This window comes from Eulemur rufifrons, chromosome 5, assembly GCF_041146395.1.
Source record: "Eulemur rufifrons isolate Redbay chromosome 5, OSU_ERuf_1, whole genome shotgun sequence".
In the NCBI taxonomy this organism is placed as follows: Eukaryota; Metazoa; Chordata; class Mammalia; order Primates; family Lemuridae; genus Eulemur; species Eulemur rufifrons.
In genome coordinates, this window is record NC_090987.1 from 40028986 (window position 1) to 40052343 (window position 23358).

A 23358-nucleotide genomic window follows, 5' to 3' on the forward strand; every position below is an offset into this window, starting at 1 on the left:
GATTTAGCCTGTGGACAAACTAGTCCCTTTTAAAACTCCCTCCCATTAGTTCTGAGACAGTGAACCCTGGTTCTCTTCCTCCCCCTTGGCTCTTTTGCTTCCTATGATTAGACACAGGTATCCCCTCAGGGACCCACATCTGGTCCCTGAGCAACTGAGTTGACTCAAGCAGGACTCACACCTGTGGTTTTAAAGACTTGGAATGTTTTGTGACTCAGGTTTTTCTCCCAGCTTCCTTACAAGGTCCCGGTAGTAGAAAGGTAGGCACCAGGCAGCAGCTAAAGGCGTGGTTAAGGTCCATCCGTAGGAAAGAGAGTCGAATGGTGCTAGAGAGAGTCGAATGGTGCCTCCCCCAAAGATATGTCCAAGCCCTACACCCCAGTACCTGAGAATATGACCTTGTTTGGAAATGCGGTCTTTGCAGATGTAATCAAGTTAAGATGAGGTTATACTACAGTAAGGTAGGCCCTAAGCCAATCTGATGGGTGTCCTTATAAGAAAATGAGAAGAGACACAGACATGGAGAGAACACCACATGAGGACAGAGACACACACGGACAACAGCAAGTGAGGACAGAAGCAGAGACTGGAGTGATGCAGCCACAAGCACGGAATATCAGCAACACCAGGAACTAAGACACAGGCGTGGAACAGGCCTCCAGAAGGAGCCAACCCTGCTGACTCCATAAATGTGAAAGAATAAATTTCTGTCATTTTAAGCTACCCAGTTTGTGGTCACTTGTTACAGTAGCCGCAGGTGACTAACACATCTGCCCTCAAGCTGGGGTCGCTGAGGCCTGTCACCAGCAGCTACAGCCCCCCCTGGCTCTCACACCAAATCACAGGCCACAGCCCCGGTAATGTCCATGTGCCTGGGCTACACCTCTATGCTGAGGTGTAAGGTGGACGGTGAACCTCGCCCTTTCCCCGGCACACCGCCATACTGGCCTGGACTCCGGAAGCTCTGGCTCAGTGTTCCTGTCATATGACCCCCAGTCTAATTCTTACCAGACTGTTCCTCCAGGAACTGAATCCTGGCCTTTGCCCCTACAGCCACTGTCTGGCCCTGCAGGGATCAGGCTCATCACCTGGAACTATGCACGAGACACTGGCCTCCACCCCCCAGTGCAGAGCTCAGACTGTGAACCAAACTGCTTAGCAAGACAGCACCCGCTTGAGCCCATGTGTGCCACCTGTCTCTTGGCTTCATGCACAGGACTGCACGGTGGTCCTCCAAGGGCAGCCCCCCAACTCTCAGCTCAGGCTCCCCACTGTATATCCTGCCACCCAGCCTCCCTTCCCACTCCTAACCAAGCCCCACTGTGGAGACCTCAGCTCCCCTTCCAGCCCAAGGATTGCAGACTGTCATTCGCTGTCCTTAACACACTGCCAGCTAACCCTAGATGAGGGGCCGGAGCCCATGCACATAGATGGACAGGTGCTCACCACCAGGCCTCACAGTAGAAGACACTGATAATTAAGCACGTGGAGCGCCTCCCCGCCTTTTGCACTGTGGCACACACAGAATGCGATCCTATTGCGACAACACACTGGGGTAAATGGGCAAAGCTGCTTCTGGCCTGGGCAGCTGGTGATCCGGCCACCCAGGCTCTGTCCGGCTACCTTGAGCCTGAGGGGACCAATCCCTTCACCCCCTGCAACACATCTTGACTGGGAAGCTCACCCCAAGGTGAACACCAGGCTCTCCTGGACAGGTGGGGAGTGGGAAGTGATCACGGCCAGTGTGGACAGATGGCATCTTACTCCCCTGCCCCCGTGACTGGACCCGACAGGCTACTCCACCCGGGCTCACCTGCACTGCCCACTGTCCCGGTCACACTGTGGGGTGGCAGCCCCGATGGTTCCCCTCCTGGAACAGTTGCAGCCTTCGCAGCCAGCCAGCGGGTGGAAGCTGAAGGAGTGCGTCTCGCACGCCTCGCACTGGGGCCTGACCGTGCGGGGAGGGCACAGGCACCGCCCCGTCAGCTCTTCACAGAGGCGCCGGCCGCAGCTGCACGCTGGCCAGGGGATAAAGAGACACCACGTGAGGGTTAGATGCCAACTGGCCTCCAGTAGGACTGCACCTACTGCCAGGATTTCCAGAAGCTTCCAAGAGGTCTGGGAGAAAGGTTTTGATCTGAAAGGCTCGTTTCTTGAGGCCAAGACCCCTAGATACAGCATGTGGATGCAGAATGAGGCACAGCTGGACCGACTGGCTCCAGGATGGATACTCCGAGGAGCCGACCAAGGGCTGCTGTGTGCCATCCTAATTGTGGGGCTTCTGTCTACCAGGGGTTCTGGAAGTAGGCAGGGGGATGCTCACCAGCTCCCTGAAGTGGGTCTACATCCACGTCACCCCAGTGCACTGCGGGTCCAGAGCCCAGGGTCAGGGCAGGATGCAGAAGCAGGGTCCCCGTTCCCTTGTGCAGGCAAAGGGTGGTCGCCACGTGGGGACTCTGCATTCCTCACTGCTGCCACATAATGTGGGCTGACCCTACACCTGGGGCCACAGGACAGTTCTTAGACAAAGGTCCGAGGGCCTCTTATGTGAGCAGGACACCTGTATGTCCCCGGTTCTCCTATCTCAGCTGAGTTTTGGCTGGGCTTCCACTGTAAGGGATTGAGCTGTCCAAGACTCTGGCATTTAAGACTTTATACTCACCTGCTTTGCCAAATGATAAGTCACACGGCATAGCAGTCACAAACACTTATCTTCTAGAACTTTGCTACTCAGAGTGTGGTCCGTGGACCAGCGACATGGGCGTCACCTGGGTGTTTATTAGAAATGCAGAGTTTCAGGCCCCCGCCCAGGTCTCCCGAACCAGACTCTGCATTGCACAGCTCTCCAGGTGAGTCTCCAGCACAGAGAAAGTCTAGAATGAGCATCTGCCCAGATGAGCATCTTCCACACCGGACCAGAGAAGACCTCGGGTGCCTGGGAACGTGCACTTACGCTTGCAGCGTGGGAATCCGTAGTGGCCGGGGGCACAGCGGGTGCACTGCCGCCCAATGACGTTGGGCCGGCACTGGCACTGCCCACCCTCGGGGCTGCAGGGATGGCCGATGGCCCCGGTGGGGTGGCACTCACAAGGCAGTGCGCCCTTGTGGTAAAAGGCCACCAGGGACCTGGCGGAATTCTTACAGAATTCGGAGGCTGTCTGGGGGCTGTGGAGACAGAAACAAGCCTTGGTGATGCCCCAGGAGGTGTGCCTGGAAACGCTTCCAACCTTCCCTGCACCACTTGCTCTGCCAGCAGTGACTCTGGGAGGGGCTCGGGGCTTTGCAGTCTGGGAACAGTGGGAAGACACCCCACCCGGACTCAGCCCCATGTGTCCCCTGCAAAAGGAGACATCACAGGACTGGTCAGTGGGAACTTGGGCAGCTGGAATAAAAGGGTGAAAATACACCTAAAAGATGAATTGTATGGTGTGTGAATTATACCTCAATAAAGCACCTACCCCCCCCCCAAAATACACATACGTGTAATACTAAAACTAAACCAAAGATAATGAAGAGGAGGAGAATTGCCAACATTCATTGAATGTCGTGTGCTGCAGGCCTTATCTACACCTCACATGACCTCCCAACCTACTGGGCCCGAGCCCCAATTCACAGATAAGGCAACTGAGGCTCCTGGAAGTTGAGTGACATTCCCAAGGCTGCAGGGCTCTGGCGTGGCTGAGCAGGCCCTAAGCCACAGCTGTCTGCCATGAAGATTTGCCACACTGGAGGCATCTGTCTCCCAGGGCCCCCCGGAACCCCTGGGTGCCTCGAGAAGCCTGCGAGGGGCTGGGGTGGGTCCTCAGAAGAGAATGGCAGGACCCGAGGCTCAGGGATGCCCCAGCTTTTGGCATCCATGGGTGCATGGAGAGAGGGGAGGGAGGTTGTGTCTCTGGACACTCCCCACTAGTCCGGTGGCCAAGGGGGAGTGGGACTGACGTCCTTCCCAGTGGAGGCCACCCTGTTTTGTGTCTTTCAGGAATCTGCCTGGGAAACAGGAAGCAGCCAGGAGAAGGAGAAACTCCTAATCAGCCCCCGATTCCAGCTTGGAGGGAGGACCTCCATTGAGTTCAAAGTTGAGGGTGGTCCCTGTTTGCAGATGGTGCATGGTGAGGTCTGTCGGAGGATGGCTGGTGTACAGGAAGTGTCTTCCTCCCCTGACCCAGACTCACTGCCACTCCCTTGGGCAGTGAGAGGAAGAGGATAGACCCAAGGGCCAGCCCCTCCCTGGGGCTCGCTCTGGTCAGGAATGTGGGAGTGCCCCGTGCATTCCAGAGCCTCCCCACAGAGTGACACTTACTCAATATAAAAACTGTTTCCTCCACAATTGGTGATAAATTCGAATGACTTGTCCACTGATTTTTTATGATGTATTTGGTAGTCATGAGTCTCTGCAGGCACCACTAGAACTCGGACCTAAAAGAAACCCATCAGCAGGCCTTTGGATTTCCAATGACAGGCACACCTAAGGCTACTCAGTATGCGGGCTGAGCATCCCTAAACCGGAAATCCAAAATCCAAAATGCTTCAAGATCTGAAACTTTTTGAGAGCTGAGATGATGCTCAAAGGTCATGCTCACAAGAAATGCTCCTTGGAGCATTTTGGATTTCAGATTTTTGAATTAAGGACGCTCAATCTGTAAGCATAACACAAATATTCCAAAAATCTGAAAAAATCCAAAATCCAAAACATTTCTGGTCCTAAGCATTTTGGTAAAGGATACTCAACCTAGACTTTCTCTTCACCAAGAACAATACCCTCTATTATGAAGTGCAAGGCCAAATGAATCAGGATTTATGAAAGCACAAGAGCAAACACAAGCCGGGCTTGGAGCTCAATCCACACTGCTGTGCAGGGAGCAGCGAGCACCCAGGCAGACCCCTGACCTGCTCAGAGAAGCAGCAGCCCTGAGTGCTGGCTGGGTTGGGGACCTAGGTAAGCAGGGCCTTTGTGACCCATGCCTGAGAGTCCCTGGATCTCTAAGTATTGCTGTTTTGTGTTTTTAAAGATGAGCAAACTGAAGAGGCAGAACAATGCCCTGGCTTGCTTCTGAAGTTTACATCATACCTGGTACTCTATCATGAATAACTGCAGCCCCAGTCTTTAAAAGCTCTACTTGGTTCTCTCTGCCTATGTAAATAAGACTATGTCTGTAGCAAAAGCTGTAGAAATTTTCAAATGTCTTTGTCAACTACACACCTACGGCTACGCCTACAGCTCACAGAGGGTTTACTGCTCTCATCATATTCAATGCAATAAACATTTGCCAAGTGCCACGTTTCAGGCAGTGTTCTAGGCACACGAGATACAAAATGACTAGTCAGGGCACTGCCCCCAGGAAGACGACACCCTCAGAGGGCTGAGGAGGCATAGCACAGACCTGGAGGGCACCAAGGCAGGGTCTGGGCAATGGTGCCTGGCTCCCTGGAAGGCTTTGCAGAGAAGACGAGTTAATTCTGAGCTGGGCACATAGGTCAGCAGGATTTCTCCAGGTAGAGAAATAGGCAGAAGTATTAGAAAAGGGGACAGCATGAGAAAGCCTGGTGGCGTGAGGGGAAATGGCATATCAGGGGGCTTGAGCATGGGTTAGCATGGCCAGAGAAGGGAGCCCTGGAGCAGAGGAATACAGGAGAGGAGGATGAACGAAGAATTAGATAGAGGTGGTGAGGGCCCTGGATGCCAGAGTGAAGCACGTGGATGGGAGGGAAGCACACGAACAGTATCCCATCAGTGGTGGGGAGTCGCACGGCATGCTCTGAGCCCTTCAGTCAGGTAGGTCACTGCCAGGAGTATGGAGGTGGGACGGAAGAAGGGACACCACGGCAGGTGGTTGGCCCCACCTGACTGCGAGGATGGTCAAGGAGAACGATGGAACCACAACGGAACAGATGCTTGAAAGAGACGTGGCAGAGGGTGCACCATGGTGCGTGGTGCCAGGCTGTGGTCACAGAGCAGGTGGAGAAGAGGGCTCAGCGCAACCCCCGGTGCTGGGTCCCATCATCATGGCAGTGAACAGGGTGGGGCGCCCCGGGGCCGTGCAGGGAGCAGGCTGCGTGTGAGGGATGGACCTGTGAGGTCTGGAGCTGTGTGGGTACACAGCAGGCGGTCACACACTGGGCCTGGAGTTCTGGAAAGATCAGAGAGGAATTTGCAGATGTGGGCGTCCTCCCCACAGAGGAGAAGACAGAACTGATGGGCGCAGGTGACGTATCCACAGAGAAACAATACAAGGAACTCAGTGTCAAACTCGAGGGAACCCCACATACAGAGATGGGGAAAAGAGAAACCACCGAGGAAGCACGAGAAAGAATGGGAGAAAACTGAGAAAACATATGTAGAAGCCAAAAGAAAGGAGTGTTAAATGCTTCAGAGAGAGGCCAGCCAGGTGAGGTGTGAGCAGGGGCCCGTGGAGAGACGAGATACTCGCTCTCCATCAGTCCCATTTCCCTGGACTTTCATTATCGTGTGCTTTTTTTCCTTCTTTTTTTTTTTTTGGTAAAAGATACTGTAAAATTTAAACATTTTTCTATAAATTTGACATCAACTCCTTGGAGAAATTATGACCATGGGCCACACAGACACAAAGAATGGCCGACCAAGGCAGCGATGGGAGAAGCACGTTGAGGGACAAGCAGAACGCACCAGAACTAAGGACTTTCCTTCTGGAACCTTCACAGTCACGGCCACCTCAGGCTCTGAGATGTCAAACTCCACCCGGCCTTCAGACACCACTTGATCCCGGCAGCCAAGTACATGGGGGCAGAAAGAGGCCTGGAAGGAACCTGGGGGAGAGGGAAGACTTCCTGTCACATGACTACGAGGACGGCAGACGGGTGGGCGGGGCCTGCAGCTCACCTGATCGCGGCCGCCCACCATCCACCGACACCTGCGTGGGAAACGTCGGGTGTGCTGCTTGATGAAAGTGGATGACAAAGATGTATCGGCCCAGGTGTGGTACGAGTCCTCTCAGGGTCACTTCATTCTAAGAGGAAAAAAGGAGGAAAAAACCAAAAAAATCCCCTCAAGTTGAAGAGCTGTGAATAATTAGAATCACAGAGTTTTAAAGATTAAAAAACAAAACAACTTAGGTGAAATGACAATCTATATTCATACAGAAATTTTCACATGTATGTTTATAGCAGATTTACTTGTAATCACAAAAACTGGAAACAAACCAAATATCTCTCACTCATAGAATGGATCAACAAACTGTGGAACACCCACAAATGTTGTTGGAGGGAGGCAATATAGAACATCTTGTTGGACAACCATTTGGTAGTATAGGTTGGTGCAAAAGTAATTGCAGTTTTGGACCATGAATTTTAAATCATTATAACTAGGCTCAAACACCTCTTTATTAATCAAAATAGGAACCATTACAATCCACACATTTTTGCCAATAAGAAATGTTTGTTTATTCCTATAGTGTAAAGAGCCATGATTCAGGATTCAAGGAATTCTTGGAAAGCATTTTCTGCATCCTGCTGGTTGTGGAAGCATTTTCACTGCAAAAAGATGTGGAGATGCTTGAAGAAGTGGTAGTCGGTTGGTGAGAGGTCAGGTGAATATGGCACATGAGGCAAAACTACGTAGCCCAATTCGTTCAACTTCTGAAGCATTGGTTGTGCAACATACAGTGGGGCGTTGTCATGGAGAAGAATTGGGCCCTTTCTGTTGACCAATGCTGGCTGCAGGTGTTGCACTTTTTGGTGCATCTCATTAATTTTCTGAGCAAACTTCTCAGATGTAATGGTTTTGCTGGGATTCAGAAAGCTGTAGTGGATCAGACCGTCAGCAGACCACCAAACAGTGATCATGACCTTTTTGAGTACAAGTATGGCTTTGGGAAGTGCTTTGGAGCTTCTTCTTGGTCCAACCACTGAGCTGGTCATTGCTGGTTGTTGTATTCAATCCATTTTTCTTTGCAAGTCACAATCCGATCAAGAAGTGGTTCATTGTTGCATACAGGAAGAGACGACAACACTTCAAAATGATGATTTTTTTGATTTTTGGTCATCTCATGAGACACACATTTATCAAGCTTTTTCACCTTTCCAATTTGCTTCAAATGCCAAATGACTGACGATAGAATGGTTGATCTTGAGTTCTTAGGCAACTTCTCGTGTAGTTGTAAGAGGATCAGCTTCGATGATTGTTCTCAATTGGTCGTTGTCAACTTCTGATGGCTGGCCACTGTGCTCCTCATCTTCAAGCCTCTCCTTTGCAAAACTTCCGGAACCACCACTGCGCTGTATAGTTCGCTAGCAGTTCCTGGGCCAAATGTGTTGTTAATGTTGCAAATTGTCTCCACTGCTTTATGACCCATTTTGAACTTGAATAAAAAAATTGCTAGAATTTGCTTTTTATCTAACATTATTTCCATAGTCTAAACTAAATATAAAATAAACAGCAAGTAATAAGTCATTAGTGAAAAAACATAAAGCAAGAAATGCACATTAAAATGATGTATAACATAACCGCAGTTATTTAAGAATGTATTCCAATATCAAATGGCAAATTTCAACAATGCTAAAAACTGCCATTACTTTTGCACCAACCTAATATTTACCAAAGTCAAACATATAACTCAGCAATTGCACTCCCGAGTACATACCCAACAGAAATCCATATGTTTTGCCAAAAGGCAAGAATGTTCATAGAAGTACTACTCATAAAAACTATGTAATAAAGAGTCTGACTCCAATTTTTTTTCTCTTTTGGAAATAGAGTCTCGCTCTGTTGCCTGGGCTAGAGTGCAGTGGTATGATCATAGCTCACTGCAGCCTCAAACTCCTGAGCTCAAGCGATCCCCTCCTGCCTCAGCCTCCTGAGTAGCTGGGAATACAAGTGCATGACACCACAACTGACTCATTTTTTATTTTGTTGTAGAGACAGGGTCTCGCTATGTTGCTCAGGCTGGTCTCGAACTCCTGGCCTCAAGTGATCCTCCCAACTGGGCCTCTTAGGGATTACAGGTATGAGCCACTGCACCTGCCCCGACTCAATTTTTGACGTTTGCCCACTGAAAGCTGTCAGGCCCCATTACTCCCTTCTGCCTTCTGCCCCACACTGGACAAGCTGATAAGAAAGCCCAGAGGCTCCCTCCCTAGGCATGGATGGGAAGTTCAAACCACATAACTCCCAGCCTATGGGAGAGGGAGTCCTCCCTGGACTGCCCAGCCCTCCCCCTCCATGCCCACCAGCCACAGTAAAGAGCAGAGCATGGCCCTCCTTTTGCTCCAGCTCAGGTGTGAGCCCCTGCTTTCCCCAGAAAGCTTCATTGTATGAATAATAAATCCTTTAATCTGCAAACAACAACAATGACAACACAACAATAACAACAAAAGATCATCCTCACCTTTTAGATGAGAACTTGAACTCGGTCACCTTGCTTTCAACTCATCTCTCCCTACTATTGCAGGCTGCCTTCCCTGTATGGGACCTTAATCAATTTTATCCCTCAGATCTTGTTAACTTCCAAACTTAGTGCAATGTGAACTGACATGAACCATCTTTGGAATTACAAGGACTTAATACAGGTTGAGTATCCCTAATCCAAACATCCAAAATCCAAAATGCTCCAAAATCCAAAACTTTCTGAGCATCAACATGGTGTTCAAAGGAAATGGTCATTGGAGTATTTTGGATTTGCAGATTAGGAACGCTCAACTGGTAAGTATAACATAAATATTCTAAAATCTGAAATATTTCAAAATATAAAACACTTCTCATCCCAACCATGTTGGATAAGGGATATTCAACCTTTAATATCAGAATATTAAGTATATTTCCATAATTCAGAACTTAGAAAGTCCTTTGATTTTGTAGTTTACAACAAAAAAATACATTATAATACTCCACCTTCATGCTCTAGCTGATTAATCAATAAACAATCACTGAGAATTTCCTGTCTGCAGGGTACTACGTTGGTGCAGTGGGGATATAAGACATTTATCAGCCACAGCCACTACTCTAAAAATCTTACAATCTAACATGGGAAGAAAACTAATAAACCCAACAACGTCAAACAGCAGCAGCCCATGAAAATATGAGGTATCGCGATGTGAGGCCTGACAAATTGCCAGAAGATAAAATGTGGATCATGGGGACAGAGCTCAGGAGGGAAAGGGCACATCAGGCTGGGGTGGTCACAGGCAGGATTAACCAGACGCCTGCATTTCTGGGGTTCTCCACCAAAGACAGTAGAAGTTCTCAAACTTTAGGGGCATCAGAATCACCGGGAGAGTTTGTTAAAACACAGATTGCTGGGCCCCACTCCCAGAGCTTCTGATTTAGTGGGTGTGGGGTGAGGCCTGTGAATCTGCATTCCTGACAAGTTCCTAAGTGATGTGGATGCTGCCAGTTCAGGGGCCACACTTGGAGAACCCCTGGTTCAGGAACAGCACACTCTGAGAGGAGTCATACCTGTGGTGCCTTCAAGGTGACTCCAGTCACAACATCAGCAGAAGGTGAAAGATCCTGGGGCAGACGAGGGACAGGCCCACCCCTCGGGACGTCCAAAATTAATGCCATGGGAGGAGTTTCGTGGGCCTGGGAGACACAGGTGGCACTGAAAAGTAGAATATTTTAAAATCAACCAAAAACTACAAGACTGCCCATCAATAAAGAGACAGACTTTGAGCATAGGACCACGTGAACGTCAAAAGGATCCACAGGATTCTGGAGATCTTTCCCTAAGGATAACACCATGTAGTCCCTTAGCCAAGTGTATTCTAGCCGCCTGTACAATACAACTAGCTAAAACAGAAAGAAAATCCTAATTTTGAAGTAAAATAAGCTAGAAAGAAACTTACTGAAACTTCCCTTTCCTGAGCCAAAATTAATTGTTAAAATGAGATCAATGCAATAAAAATTATTCAGCTCTTGTCATAAATATTGACATAACACTGTATAAAAGAGAACAAATAACAGCATCTCTCTTAGCCACAGCCAGATTTGCATTGTCTCAGTGGTTCCCATCATCCTAACCACGAGCACAAGATTTCATGCCCATGTCTATAAATTGTTTTTGAATCTACAGCAAAATAACCTTAGCAAAACCCCAGTGAGCATTAGTTAGCTCATTCTCATGACAGAGTTGTGAGATAGGTCATTATTTTCATGGGTTTTCAAACGAAGAGCCGCAGACACAGTGATTAAAAGGATTGAGACAAAATGAGCCTTTTCAAAAGCTCAGAATAGGGCACAGAGTCCCTGCCCTTGAAAGCTGGGCTTATCCATGTCCCCAGCTGCTACTGTGTCAGCTTCCTGATATTATGGAATTCTGGAAAGACCTCTAGGCTAAATTATTCAGCTGGTTTTTGTTTGCTTTTTATTTTAAATCCATCACCAGGCTTTAGCACCTTGGTTTATGATCATTTCTGAAGTTAAGTATAAGGTAAAAGCATCTCAGTATCACTCAGAGCACAAACAGGGAGAGAGGAAGGACACACATTACCTTCGATTAGCAAATCGCCCATAACTGGCAATGCAGTGCACCTGAGGTCTCACGTATTCAGTTGAGAATTCTTCAACGGGTATGATACAAATTTGATGCTATTGAGCAAATATAAGGCAAGAAGGCACATCGTGGTTATCAGCAAAATCAATGGTATGGTCTAGCACACTCTTTTTAAAAAGCTATTAAGTAAAGAATTTATCCAGAAAAATTATAATCATTACTTTAAAGTAGTGAATGTTGCAGGATGGCATGCCCTATGGTATCATTGTGTGCAATGAATCCTTTTTACTATCATGTAGGATCACTGACTACATTGCTCTTGCAATAATTACACAAACGGAACTGAGAACCAAATCCTAGGAAAGTCCCAAAACAACTCTTTTCAGTAACTTTTGGTGCCTGTTTTTTCTCTCCTGCCCTGGGCCAAGGCTGGCTCTTCAGACCCGTTGGCAGGAAGAGGGGAAATGTGGTAGGTGGCCAGAGAGCCTGCTGTTCAAAGAGAGGGTGGCCACTGCTGCACATGACCCTTCCTAACATGGGATGACTTGTATCTCAGGCACATTCGGACTTTGTGGAAGGAACTGTCTCCAGAGCTGGCTTTTGAGTCATGCAAGAAACTCAGTCATTAATTTATCAATATATTTTATTTTAAATCAAAAACGTATTACCAGCTTGATTGCAAAGCTATTCAGTAACAATGAAAATTTTTACTGAACACTACAGAGACTAGGGGGTCTTGCGTCCAAGACAGACAATGCTCCTGCCCTTGTGGAGCTTGTATTCCGGTCAGCCTTGATTCTGACTGACATTGGGCTCTTTCAAAAAGGGCAAACCTATGCTTAAATGATAAAGATTTAGCCCTGTTATAATTTCCAAAGACGAAGGGTTAGATGCACTTGGATTGCTATGTTTAAAAAAAGAGCTGCAATTTTATAATGATAATTTAAAAAAATTGAATTCCAGCTACTTCTTAAGAGCAAGGTCAAAGCTTTTAAAACTGTCAGCCACAAACATTTAAAGCACATTAGTACAGGTTGGCCTGGCATTTCCCTGGGTGTGATACATGCTTAATATTAGCAGTAACAGGAAGTTGCTTCACCCTTAGATAATCTTAAATTCCCTGAGATTTATTATAAATCTGGCCACCCCTTCTTCCTAGCCAGATACCATTGCCTGTCTCTCATAATTCTCAATGTTCAAGTTGTGCCTTACAAGGAAAGACACAAAGGTTATTTTAAACTTTGAAAATCTGATGAAATTTACCAAGAAGCTAATAGAGATAATAAAATAGTAAAACAGCAAAGAAAATAGACCATACCAATGGCATTTCTATACTCCAGCAATAATAACAAATTAGGAAATATAAGATGCTTTATTCATAATAGTAGGAATGAATAAAAATTAATGAAATGGGAACTTGTGAGATGCGTTTAAACTTGATGACTAAACTCTGAGGCAGTATCAAAAAATGCTCCAACAAATGAAGGGGCAAGTCAGGTTCAGATGGGAAGAACAGACATTAAACTAGCAATTCTTCGCAGGTTAGTTTTATAGATTGCATTTATAATTTTATAGATGCCATCCTGGGCAAAGTTTTAATAAGCTTTAAAAATATATAGATATCAATAAAATGCTTCTAAAACTCAACAGGCAAAACAGAAGCGTACCAGAAGGAATTGGGCCGTGTGCGCCTTGAGCTGGACGTCTGCATCTGCCAACAGCTCGTACACGGCGATGCGGCTCATGGGATCAATCACAGCACTGCGGCAGAGGAAGCTGCAAGAGGGAAAGAGTTTCCTTAGCCTGACTCCCGGAGTCTCCCTCATTTCGCACTTCCCTATGGGGTGGCCAACTGTTCTTTGGTTCCTCCCACTTATACCGGGATGCACAACAGAGAATTTCCCCGCGTGATGAGTGGAAGAGGGGTGCAGCCCACAGTCTCCATGGAGAAAAGACCCTTCCCTCTGGCCTTCTCGTTTTCCACTCAGCTTAATGCAATACTTGGTTTAGTCATCCAGAGATAGAGCCTCAGGGCCAGTAATGGCAGATCTCTAAGACATAGCCAGTATTCTCAGCACCATTTGCAATTAAAGTCACCCACTAGCCTTGCAGCGACCATCTCATGCCAAGTCAGTAAGCATGGCTGGCCTTCCTCGATGTCGGGGGACACCCAGCATTTGCCTCTGAAAGCTCAGTCTGTTCACGGTTCTTCCTTCCTCATTTCTACCAGTGGTGCCCCTTCCCTCCATCACATCAGATGAGATACAAAGTTCAGGAACACTTAAAAGTTCACAGTTTTGAATCAAAGAATACAACTCTGATGGCAAAACCCATAAGGGAAGTTTTTTTAGCATATTTCTGACTTCATATTCTATAGCACATTTTCTATCTGTAAATATAATTTGGAAGTAGTGTCATATGAAAACAAAATGACCATCTCTGATAAATATTTGCAATAATTTAGGCAGTGATTTTTTTGGTGAGGATTAAAATATATAAAGAGGCAAGCACAATTTTTGGTATATATTGGAAACTTAAAACATTTTTTCTTTTTCCTTGTGTGTGTGTGTGTGTGTGTGTATGTGTATGTCTCCATTAAAACACATTCCTTTTGGATTCAAGCATAATCCTGGGAGTTAAATATATTAAGTGATTCACTTATTTAGCATTATCCTTATCCTATATTTAATTCTTACTGAAAAATAGACTAACAGTAATAACTGGATTGATTTAATCATTAAGGGTCATTTTTCTTATGGAAATCAGATTTTATTTACCACAGCACTATTTTGAAAAGTGGTATTTCTATTAGCACCACTATTAGGGTGGAATATTATTTTTTGACATCATTAGAACTTACTTGAGAAACGCTGGGGAAAGTTGAAACCTCAGCAGGAGATGCTGCAATGTTGAAAGAGCCTGTCATTTGAAATAGGTTTTTATAGGTCAAATATTTTCCAGTTGCACCATATTTTTCATACCCCCATACTTGTAGCCTGCTCATTTTCACTTGTCCACATGACAGGCAAGGAAGAGAAAATGGAAGTGTTTTAGCAAAAAAATACCCTGGGACTTTCCTGGGAGTGGTTAAATACAATAGTCTAATATAATACCATCCTGGGATTCTAAGGATAAAAACTCGTGAAGCAGAACTTTGGTGTTGTCACGTTCAGAGCCAAAATGATCTGCAGAGTGACATGCAGTTCACCTCCAATAACTCCATTCAGACAAAGGTCATGAAACAATATTCATGAAATCCAGCAAGGGTGATCTTTATTTCTTTGGTTTTGAAACCCCTCCTCTCCTTGGCATAGATATTCTCAGAGCTCTTCTGAGATGATTCAGAGGGTCACCAGGGTCATCATGAATATTTCCTCCTGTTCCCTTAGCCATCTCCACTGTGCGTGCTGTGAGGCAGGAATTTAGCCACAGGATCTGGAGAAGGGAGTCAGGAGCTGACCTGGGGGGTGGGCTTGGATGGGCGTGGTGTGGAGAAGCACTGCCCCAGACCCTGGGGTTGACAGTCTCCAGGCCTCTGGTGACATGGTGACCCACACACCTGGGAGTGTCCATTCCAGTGGTTGCCGATGTCACCTATAGATGCAGCTCACATTTTCAGATAATGACAGAACATTCTGGGGAACTCTTTTAGGCCCATCTCACGCTCCTGTTAAAAATCCAAATACAATCATGTCCTTTAGTTTCTCTATCATCAACCCAGAGACAAAGCCTTCACAGTGGCTGTGCAGGGTTGCTGAGGGCATGGCGTTAATTCTAGAACCATTTATCAAGTCTCACAGAAGTTTCCATTCCAAGCTACTAAAAGTAACTCTTTTCATAAGTTTTTATCATTTTCACAACAGGGAAAATGTCCAACTTCTTCAGGTCATCTTGGGTTTGACAAAAAGCAACATGAAATGTTGGTAATAAAATGTTCAAGGCATTGGCCAAAAACTGTATGGGTTTACTGTGGTTCTCCACCTGCTGTTTTGAGGGACTCCAACTTGCAGTGCCATTTATTATACAATTAATTTCATGTGGAAACACCCCTTGTGCTGATTCTTTAATTAAAGCATGCTCTGAACATTTGCATTTATCTTGAAATATTATGCAAAGAAAATCATTTTAATAAACCCCTGTCAGTGCTCTTGGAAGAGAAGAACTTCATCAGGGCAAATTTTTAAGTCTTCTGTTGGTTACAGCTGCTTTAGAATTTGTTTAGAATAAAGCCATTCTTTTCATGTCCATTTTTTTCATCTGACAATCATCAAACATTCATTGTCCCCAGTTCTGAAGGTGCGCTGTGAAGGCGGGTGTGCACCTCCTCACGTTATTAAGAACGAGTCTTTTCCTATGCCACGCACACCTGTACTTGGCACAGCCTTTGAGGTGAGAGCACCGAGTTCACTGCCCCACACCAGGGGGACAGAGAATCAAATAAAGAGGTTGTGCTGCTTCATGTGAATCTGAATCCAGTTGGCAGGTCCAGCACACAGCTGTTTAAGAACATGCAACATTTTCAGGATGCTGCCAACAGAGAAGACTCCTGGTACCCACGCTGGGAATGGTGTTGGACCACAAAAATATTCACCTGCGTGTTTTCAAGATCTGCCTCAAAAAGGAAACAACTTTCCAATGCAAATAAAAACCAATGTTCCCAAGGCATATTTCTTAACTGTTCTGTGACAGAGAAGTTCCCGGGGCGGGACTGATTACCTGTACTTGCAGCTGTATACGTTCACCTGGCCTGCTAGAACAGACCCGGGGCTCTCCACTCTCACATCAACCACAAACATCTGGGCTGCCTTCGTGGAATACTCGAGCATGACCACGTAGTGGCCGACCTGAGGCACACGTAGCCGCAGATGTAATTCCACCTACCCGAGGAGGAGCAAACAGACCGTCACCAACATGAAACATACCGGCTACACTTACAAATACGATGGCGAAAAAAGAGCTAAGAAGACACTCTGGAAGTATTTCTATACGTCATCTTAGTGAGAAATGCGGTCCCGTAAGGAGGGATGTCAGATAAAATACATGGTGCTCTGTTAAATTTTACACTGAGATAAACAACAAATAATTATTCACTGTTTATCTGCACTTCAAATGTAACGGGGCGTCCTGTATTTTTATTTTCCAAATCTGGCAACCCCATGGAGCACAGGGGTTTCTATTCTTTCTCCCCAGGAATGTTCTAGCTACTCGTTTCTCAAGGTAAAAGACACACTGAAACTGGAAGTAAAAAGGAATCAGCAGTGGGGGATAAGAGGGATGGAAGTGTGCCTTGAGGCTCTTGGTTCTTTAAAAAAGAAATTTTAAATTATGTGAATGGAAATAATGTCAAAGTGACACACACAGCCTACTCTGGGATAATGCCTGTTACTAGCTTGGTTTTCATACATCCAAACTATTTTCTATGCCTGAATACGTACACACATATTTTGTTTTTTTTAAGAACAGCTGTGATCGAAGCAACTTGGGATGCTTGTGCACTACGGTGACAGAGACCATGTGGCCTGTGAAGCCCAAATTATTTACTATCTGGTTCTTTACAGGAAAAGTGTCCCCTACCCCCACCCCCATACCACCTACTGGTTAGGAGTTTGGCAGCTGTGTGAGCTTGGGCAAGTTACTTAACATGTGTATGCCTCAGTAACCTCCTGTGTAAAATGGCGATAACGATAGTGCCCACGTCTTAAGACTGTTATGAGGATGAAATGAATTAATACATGTAGGGCTTTTAGAACGGTATTTGGCACATAATAAGCATTATAAAAACATTGATGATTATGATTATTGCTTTTTACCATGACTTGCTTTTTTATTGCTTGCTGGTATTTCAAGTGTCTTTATCAGCATATACAGATACACTTCATTTTTCTAATCGCTGCCTAGTATCCCATAGTAGGAATATAAAATTATTTAACTAATTTCCTATCGATGGACACTTAGTTGTCTCTAACAACATGTAATGCTATCTGATCATCACCATGTGTATATTCTTATACTAATATGTCTGTAACATTCCCAGAAATGAAATTGCTGGGTCAAAGTGTGTGTGCATATTTAATACCTGAGCCGATATTAGAACTTCATTCCTTAGCAGAGTGACCCATCTCAGCCCAGAAGCTCAGGCCCAGATGAGCTTCACCACACTTGATTAAAATGGTCCCCCCTCTTCTTGGCTTCAGGAAACTCATATTCACTGTTCTTTCTGAACAGCTCTGAATCGTATAACTGCTATTTGCCATAGTGATTTTTCTATTGCTGAAATAATAGAAAAACTTACTTCAGGAAAAAAATGAGGATTATCCGCACCAATTCTGACTGTATATTATAGAGTGAAATATGGCACTGCCACTGGTCCACGTGGAGAAGTTATTGCCAGCATTTCTCCCCTGGGTATCTCCAAATAATGGCTTACCTGTCTTTACCCCACCACAAAATACTCCCAAGTTAATGACGTACCACGTTCTCTCCCAGAAGTTATTACTGGCTGCCAGTTCTACCACAGCACTCTATTATAAATTTCTACTATTTTGCTCACTCTGATTCTTAAGGATTGATTTTTGGAAGACTTGTTGGAATAAATCAAAATCCATTTGATGGTAAAAGCTGGTTTTGAGAAACTCAGACAAAAGACATAAAACATGGCAAACAGAAACTTTACTGTTTGCTGTGCTTATCAGTTATTCATCTTTACAAAAGGGGAATTTAAACAAAACAGTGGTAAACTAGAGGAATCTTTCTGGTTTTGTGGCACAAAACTGCACTCTCCTAGGTATTAGTGTTCCAAGATAAAGACGTGGAGGTGGGTTTATCAAATTTGATGCTCACACAAAGCTAAGAAGGATAACTAACAAGTCCAATGTCAAAATGAGGATTCAAATGATCTGGCCAACAACCACTGCTGAACATCTACGTTACGCTATGCCAGTCCGCCAGCCAGGTGATGGGCACACAACGGGAGGCAAGGCAGACATGGTCTCCGCCCTCAGACTGACTTTAATCCAATAATTAGATAATTAGACAAATACTGGGTAAAATTACACATGTGATAAATGCTGTGCAGAGGTGCTGTGGAAACATGTAAGACAGGGGCCTGAGCTGGTCAGGGAGGTGAGGGAGAGGAGACGGTGTCACTGAAGAAGCAGCAACTTAGCTGAGCGCAGAGGACAAGGAGCAGATAACAGGATGTAAGGGGAGGGAAGAGCCTTTGGGCAGAGGGAACAGCCTGCAGTAGGGGGCTACACTACAACAGATAAGGGCTGTAGGGTCCCACACACTGCAAGTCCAGGAGTCTGAAGGCAGGCCAGAGTGGCCCAGGAACAGAGCAAGAGGGGCTCTGATAAAATTGGGAGGTAGGAAGGGCATGTTAAAATGATCTCTGTCCTAAGAGCAATGAGATGCTATTGTAATCTTTCAATTGTTGTCGGGGGCCAGGCGTGATGATCAGATATTCCCATCAGAATACACGTGCTGGCTACAGTATGGAGAATGAATGCGGAGGTGCAGTGGGCAGGAGTTGATGTGGGTGTGTTAATTAGGAGGCTACTGCAAGATCTTCATGAAAGATGATGGTATATTGGGCAAGGGAGGTAGAAGGAGTTTCAAGAACAGTTTGGCACACAGACTCGGGGATAGATTGGCTTTGGTGGGGGAAAGAATGTAAAGTCACAGATGACCCTAGGAATTGTGGTTTATGCAATGAAGTGGATGGTAGTAGCATCGACTTAGGTAGGGAACACTGTAATGGAATTTGAGGTGGCTTTGAGACATCACAGAGGCAATGTCAAGATGGAAGGCGGATCTTCTGCCCTGCATATAAAAGGCGAGGTAGGAACGGGCATACCAACAGAGGAGTTAAGCGTGTGAAGCTGGTGTCTCACACGGCATGAGTGAGAGTGCTTAGAGAGAGAATACAGAGCAGTGAGACAAGGCCTAGGACTGAGCCTTGACAAATTCTAACATTTCATGGCTAGACAGGAGAACGAGCCTGTAAATGATATTTTGGCAAAGCAGCCAGAGAGGTAGAAAGAGAACCAGACCACTCTTAAATTAGGAAAAACAAGAGAGTGTTTTAGAACATAGGGGAGGGTTCAGCAAGTTTTGAAAGCTGATGAGAAATTAAACAGATGAGGACCGAAACATACACATTGGATTCAGTGACAAGGCTATCATTGGAAGCCTTGGCAAAAAAATTTAATGGAGTGGGAGGTGGAAGCCAGACTGAAGTGGGTTGAGGTGTGAGCAGCATAGAGAGAATTAGAAACAGGGGTGCAGACAATTCTTTGGAGAAGTTTCTTTGAAAAAGGGAGAAGAATTATGGATCAGTGTCTGAGTTGTGGGAAAGGAAAGGAGGATTTTAATAAAAATAGGTTAGAATTTAGCATTTTTAAAAGATGGGTGACTTCCAGTTCAGCTGACACAGAGAATTCATGTTTGCTCTTCTGCTCCAAAGGACAACTCTGGATAAAAGGTTTTAAAAGAAAAACAAAAAGATACATTTAGGATCAAAAGTAAATGGGTGATAGAATATAAGTAAAAGAAAAACTCAAAATGGCACTGGGGCTTAAGTCCCCAGGCTGTTGTCCTCTGGGTCTGGAAGCAGCTGTTTTGGTTGGCAGTTCAGCTCCTGTAGAATAAAGAGAACTGAAAATGCTCCGTAAGAGAAAGCGGCCAGATCCAGGCCCATTTTTTGAAGCCAAGGAAGAGGGTTCCATCCAATTGTGAAAAGAAGCTAAAAACAATATTGCTGCCAATCTGCCACCTGGGTTAGGGCTTTATAAGGAGCTGTGGAATTTGGAAACCAAAGATCAAACATGTGGCCTCATGATAGGAACTGAGATAAGCCATCTACCCACTCAGTATTTCAATCTGCCCTGTCCTCACTATCACAACAACAGAGGGGCACATTGTAATGGCCGGCTTTGGGCTAAGGTCCAGTTGACTAGGTAAGACACTGCAAAACTGCTAAGCTGAGAGAGGTAGAGAGAGGGAGGATAAAAATCTCTCATTCGAAATAAGCCAATAAGGCTTCATACAAAATTTCCAAACACATAAAGAAATCTACTATGGAGAAAGGTAACAAAATCATCGATTAGAAGATGAGTTCACTTCCGATAACATGAATTTGATGGAATAGTCTGTCAAAGACTTTAAGTGCACTGGTCCATGATCTGAAATTCTCCCACTCTGAAAAGGAAATCAGTTTTATAACTTTTGTGATGGTAAAACCTTACCTAACCAATCATCATTTGCCTGCAAAGTCTAACCTGAGCTGATATGTCTATGTACATAGACTTCCTGTATAGCTGTCTTGGTGTGCCTATTCATGCTTTTCACCGGAGAAAGATTAACCGGTTTGACTACAGAATGTTGCTCCAGACCTCACTGGAGATGTTCTCTTTTTAAAAATCTTAAAAATTCCTAATTTCTGAAATATACCTGGCTGTAAGGGCTTTAGGGCATGCAAAAAGATAAAAGGAGTAACTTCCACTAAAAAGTACATGACATTTTGAAACAAAAACTGGCAGAAAAGATAAGAAAAAGCAAATATGAAAAAGAGTCAATCAAAAGTTTTAAAAGTATAAATTAAACTGAATCAATAAGCTGGATAAATTCCAGACCAGAGGTAGTGAAATAGAATATTTATGTATTGTAAAAGAGTCTTGAGAAATTCACCCAGAAAGGAGCACAAAGCGTCAAAGAGTTATAAAAATATGAAAGAGCAAACAGGTCACTTCTAAAACAAGTGAGCCTCTCATCAATTCAAGTATTCAAAAGAGGGTTAAGTAAATATAATATATACAAGGATATTGCAGAAAGAATTCTTTCACAAGAAGGGAAATCAGATTAGTTCCAAGGCCTCTTCTAACTCCATAAGTCTCTGAATTTTAGCACAAGGGTCTGTAACAGCACTGTCCACTAGAACTTTCTGTGATGACAAAAATATTCTATAATCTGTGCTGTCCAATAGGGTGGCCACTAGACATATGTGATTACTGAGCACTTGAAATGTGGCTAGTGCAACTGAGGAACTTATTTTAAACTGCATTTAAATTTAATTAATTTAAGTTTACATAGGTTGAATCTATCTTATCTGAAATGCTTGGGACCAGAAGTGCTTCAGATTTTGGACTTCTTTTGCATTTTGGAATATTTACATTCTATTTACCAGATGAGCATCTCAAATCCCAAAATACAAAATACTCCAATGAGCATTTCCTTTGAGCATCATGTTGGCCCTCAGAAAGTTTTGGATTTTGGCCAGCATGGCGGCTCACATCTATAATCTCTGCATTATGGGAGGCCAAGGCAGGAGGATTGCTTTAGGCTAGGAGTTTGAGACCAGCCTGGACAACACAGAGAGACCCCCACCACTACAAAATATTTTTTTTTTAAATTAGCCAGGCATGAGACAGCATGTTCAGTGCTGTGGCTCTAGGCTAAATCAAAGGTGAGGACACCTCTTGATGAGTCATCAGCATCACTTCCCGGAGGTTAGCCCTTCTCCACTGTACCTTCCTGTTGTCTGGGTAACACACACACACACAAATACACACACAAACACATACATATATGAGTATTTGTGTATGTGTGTCCATTTTTAATGTATGTATGTATGTACAAACCTACACCTATATGTGTGTACACGTGTGTGTATGTATGTGTACACATGTGTGTGTATGTGTACACACACACAGCATAGACAGGGAGGGAAACACAAACTTGGTATTAGAATGGAGTAAGGGAAGACCATTTTGTTTTTCTTTACACATACGCATATTGTTTCACTTGTCGCAACAAGTTTATCAAGTTTATTTCATAGAATACAAATTCTAGGCTGGGTGTGGTGGCTCACGCCTGTAATCCTAGCACTCTAGGAGGCTGAGGTGGGAGGATTGCTTGAGCTCAGGAGTTCAAGACCGGCCTGAGCAAAAATGAGACCCCACCTCTACTAAAAATAGAAAATTAGCTGGGTGCCATGGGTTATGCCTGTAGTCCCAGCTGCTTAGGAGGCTGAGGCAGGAGGATCACTTGAGCCCAGGAGTTTGAGGTTGTTGTGAGCTAGGCTGATGTCACGGCACTCTAGCCCAGCAACAGAGTGAGACTCTGTCTCAAAAAATAAAAAAATAAAAAAAATAAAATAAAAACAAATTCTAATAAAGTGAAATGAAGGCCATACTTAAGAAATATATGTAAAATCCTTTAGCTGCTACCTTCAAAATGTTAGGAACATAGTTTACAAAAGTGTACACATCTAAATGTTCAGTTAAAATTAATTCCACATATATTTTCATTTCGCAAATTTAATCCCTCAAATGTACATTTTCCTCAAAGGTATAAAACAGAGAACATTATAGAAAAAGGGAAGAACGAAAATATAGCGGAGGAAGTTTTTTTTCTGTGTCTTCATTTTGAGGTGCTGCGCTGTGTGTTCTTACTGTTATTTGATATACTGTACTTCTAACTCAAATCTTAAACCAGTATAGTCTTAAATTTGTTTATGAGGCTCAAAGAACTCCTGGAAAAGGAGTAAGGCCAGGACCTGCAGCAACCTGTTCTCCAAGCCATGAGGTAGATGCCTTGGGGTGTAGCAGTTCCGGATTCTAAGCTCAAGGAATTCAGCTGTTACAAATTGCTTAGCCTAAGGGGTTGAACAGTCAGTGAATGTGGTATCCTTTTAGGGTAAGCCATGCAGTTTTTGGAAGCCTTTTAGACTGAGTCTCATCTGTCTTTTAAGAGAGATCCTGCCCTGAATCAGGTAGAACAGGATGCTCCCTTGTAAGTCCAGGTAACCAACAGGAAAGGATTCTGTGGTTGCCCACATCCCCTGCCATGTCTAGAAAGAGCTCAAAGAACAAACTGAACATGGCTTCACAGTGTGTAC

The 23358-nt window shown here is 44.8% G+C and overlaps 1 protein-coding gene across 2 annotated transcripts in view; it reads right to left on the reverse strand.

The window, feature by feature from the left end:
* The window catches only part of LAMA3 (laminin subunit alpha 3), a 229945-nt gene that overhangs the window by 91545 nt on the left and 115042 nt on the right, over window positions 1–23358 (reverse strand). For both annotated transcript variants that reach the window (XM_069468520.1, XM_069468519.1), the window contains exons 24-32: window positions 16179–16339; window positions 13130–13238; window positions 11460–11557; window positions 10427–10571; window positions 6857–6983; window positions 6644–6783; window positions 4301–4416; window positions 2954–3165; window positions 1814–2018 (exon numbers count right to left, since the gene is read on the reverse strand). In XM_069468520.1, coding sequence (XP_069324621.1) covers window positions 1814–2018; window positions 2954–3165; window positions 4301–4416; window positions 6644–6783; window positions 6857–6983; window positions 10427–10571; window positions 11460–11557; window positions 13130–13238; window positions 16179–16339 — 1313 coding nt within the window. The remainder of the gene's footprint in view (window positions 1–1813; window positions 2019–2953; window positions 3166–4300; window positions 4417–6643; window positions 6784–6856; window positions 6984–10426; window positions 10572–11459; window positions 11558–13129; window positions 13239–16178; window positions 16340–23358) is intronic.